At 45.1% G+C, this 3,488-nt stretch overlaps 1 protein-coding gene across 1 annotated transcript; it reads right to left on the bottom strand.

Moving 5' to 3' along the window:
- Positions 1-1,611: 1,611 nt before the first annotated feature.
- LOC115750145 lies at positions 1,612-2,547 on the bottom strand. The gene has a single exon (XM_030687324.2). It carries the CDS (start codon positions 2,532-2,534, stop codon positions 1,935-1,937), a length of 600 nt encoding a protein of 199 aa, XP_030543184.1. The 5' UTR covers positions 2,535-2,547; the 3' UTR covers positions 1,612-1,934.
- Between the last annotated feature and the right edge of the window lie 941 nt (positions 2,548-3,488).

Genomic DNA, 3,488 nt, shown 5'->3' with positions numbered 1-3,488 from the left:
TCTTGTTCCAATGTCCGAATTATTATTATTATTATTATTATTATTATTATTATTATTTGGATTCGAAAAGCTTGAGTTAATGCAGCAAACAAACCACTGCGTGCAAACAGTATGCGCCAAGCATGAATAATTTCTTTTAGATTTATCAATTGCAGTCGTTTTCATCGAGGACAGATTCCAAATAAGGATCTAAAGTGTGATAATTTTATCAGAAAGGGATCTAAAGTAAATCTTGTTTCAAATAAGGGCCAGCTTGAAGTGATAAAGTTAATCTCAAATAAGGGTTTGACTCGTTGACAGGCAAGCACTTGATTCTTTCGGCCGTCGGAACAAAGCATTTTTTCTGACACTTAATGTGGTAAGTTTTAAAAAGAATAAAAAGAAACTAAAAAACCAAAGAGAGAGAGAGAACCTTTGTTTTTATCTTAAATAATTGATTTTTCTGGCGGCACGACATGGTCACCGCGATCAAACCTGCCCGCCCACCATGCGCCAACCGGTCGTCGTACCACCTCGCCGGCATTTCGCCACCAGCTCATCGTTGCCAGCCCGGGCACAACCTCAAGTGCTAAGCAAAGCCCCTTGCCTTTATACTTTGTCTATGCGGGTCGCGAGACGGATCTGGGCTTAGGACGTCGGATCCGACTTCGCCGGCCTTGGAGATCCCCAGATCTATTGTCCCAGCCCATGCCCAACCTCAAGGGTCAACCGACCCCTCTGTCTCTGCGGGTTTGGGCTCGAGATGTCGGATTCGACGTCCCCGGCCTTGGAGATCCCAAATCCGGTGTCCTCCGAGCCGACGACACCGTTGGTGACCTCCACAGCGTCTAGGAGAGAGACAGGACATAGAATGGCGATGACAATATTCTTTTATTTTTTTAAAAAAAATTTGCTCTTTTCTCTGTATTCTTTATGCAGTTTTTGATTTGGACAATATTACCCTATACCGGCTGCCGGAAAAATCAACTACTCGCCGATTGAGACTGATCTGTTCACTTTCGGCTCATTATCCACCATTCACTTGACTAAAGTACAAGACCAGTTACTGATTTGTAAATCATTCATGATGTTCGACACCCAAAAAAAAAAAAAAATCATTCATGATGTGAATCCAAATCCCAATTTCATTTTGTTCGTCCAACATTTGAAGCAAGAACTGTCAAAAAGTAAAGATGGGTCGGTAAAAGTGATCATTGTCGATCGTGTGAACAACCAATAGGGGGGCAATATCATGATTGATTTGCCAAAAATTCAGAGATCTTGAGGTCGTTTGATGTATAATTTTTCATAATTATAGCTTTAGTCGTAGGGCATGTAATTCCTTATAACGTGTTGTACAATTTATAAATGCCTCACAACTTTGCAATTATTGTTTTTTGTCCAAAGTAAGTTAAATCATCCACTTTTTATGCACAATAACATTTGGAAATAGATTGTTTAGAATCCGATATGGACAATATATTCCGAACGATTAATTTCTTTATCGTGGTGATTGAATATGAGATGCTATGGGTAGCCCCATTTACAAGTTTTCTTCACATCATTTTGCTGCACTGCGATTGGAGCACGAATATCTGACTCCGCGACACGGAGAACCAACTAGGAAACTGAACAAAAGATAAATCGAATCGATTACATCAAACCGTTGCATATGGAAATGCAACTACCGACCTGGCCCAACGCGGTGGATGGGCTCAAATTTAGAACACCGGGCCTTGTCATAAACAGACTTTCGGGTCGAACTGCCCACAAACAGGCGGACCCCTATAGCTATAACTCCCTAAACTCCTGGATCATTACTACGTAGTTCTTCCTCAAGATCCTGGTCAGGACATGTGCCGTTGACTTTGGTCCCTCCAATTTCTCTCCATCGCCGTTAGTAATTTTTCACAACAACTATGATTCCCTAACGCTTGAAGACCTTGTGAAAGTGACTAGAACAGCCAGTAAGGCACCTTCTTCTCAATCCTCTTCTCTTTGATGGTGTCTAAACTCGGCTTCCATCCCTTCCCCGAGAGCTGCCTGCTCAAGTACTCCGGCCTCCCGTCCATGATTTCCGACATGATCGGGTCCGCCAAGGTGCACGTCTTGGCCACGCTCGTCTCGTCTTCCCGGTTCCCCTCCCGGGGCGGCGGCCTGCTCTCTTTGCATCCATCGCCGAGAATGCACATCCACGCAAACAACGGCAAGAGCCTCGAGGACGAGGGCAGGAGAGACCTCGACCGCAGGACTGAGTTCGCCGCAAGGAGGACGTGCCGGGCCTCCTCGGCAGACAGGGACATGGGCTTCCCCTGCTTCACAGGGAGCATGAGGTAAACTTTCCCAGGTTCGAGCTCCCGGTCGGCGGGCAGCGGGGCCGGCCTCTTCCCGCTCGCCTTGGGGTCGAACTCGACCACGACTTGCCGTGGGTGCTCCAGCATCAGCTCGGCCGCGGTGAGGCCGGGGTCCTCCAACCGGTGCACCGTGCCGTCCCACAAGACGACCTTTCCGCCCCTGGAGGAGGAGGAATGATTCCTAGACTCCTGATTCCCCATGATGAGAGAGCGAGAGAGAAGGTGAGTTAAGTTATAAAGTACGGTGGTTAGGATGTGTTGCATTATATTGAGGTTGAAGAACGAGTCGACGTAGGAATGTGTCGGAGGTGTTGGTTAAACGGCTCCATCTCGTGATGTGGGTGGACTTGGTAATTAACCGAAGACAGGGTCATTAGTTTAGTATTTGTACACTATCTGAACCTACGCCACTCGATAAACAACAAGGTCCAAGGAGCCATCGATTCTCCCATTAAGGTATCTAAATTACAATCTTTGCCATAATGGGTTTCCCTAAGTTCGATTGAATTTGACAAATTTTAGCTAACTAATGCATCTCCTCGTATGTACATCGGTCAATCCTACGATACTCACCGATAACTGAACCTTCGCATTCTTGGCTAGAAACGGCGGCTTTCGAAATCCCGCCGCTCTTAAAGTTCGTTTCGTATAGGACGATCGAATTTATCTGGAATTTGTAATCATGTCTGCAACGGACAATACATGGATGGAAATGGAACATTCAATCCGCAAGCTCCAAACATACACACCTCCGGTAGCTGACAGGTTGGTCGACATTGATTCGATTTTATATGTTTACGGTGCAGTTTAGATTGGTGTGGTCCTTTTCCGGAGATGATTTGGTCTCCTACATCTTGCTCTACCTAAAACAAGTGGAGGAAGAAGTCAAGGGACGGTTCAACTGTAACTGTTGTTAACTAATTGGTTCTTTTTCACTGGGAATGGAGTAGATCGGTTTCAAATATATTGAAGATGTATGTATTATGTGGTTATGCAGGGAGTTGAAGCGGGGGCGGTCCAACTACAACTTCCCTATGTTCCACATCCGATATTAGAAAAGATTATCACATTAAATTGAACTCCCTTTTATGATTAGATCAAGTCAATTTAATGTAGAAAACCAGGTGGACTATCCATAGTTTGATCTCACCTGAA

Source organism: Rhodamnia argentea, chromosome 1 (assembly GCF_020921035.1).
Source record: "Rhodamnia argentea isolate NSW1041297 chromosome 1, ASM2092103v1, whole genome shotgun sequence".
NCBI lineage: Eukaryota > Viridiplantae > Streptophyta > Magnoliopsida > Myrtales > Myrtaceae > Rhodamnia > Rhodamnia argentea.
Note: the sequence above shows the minus strand (reverse complement) of the source record. Positions and strands in the feature narration are given on the sequence as shown.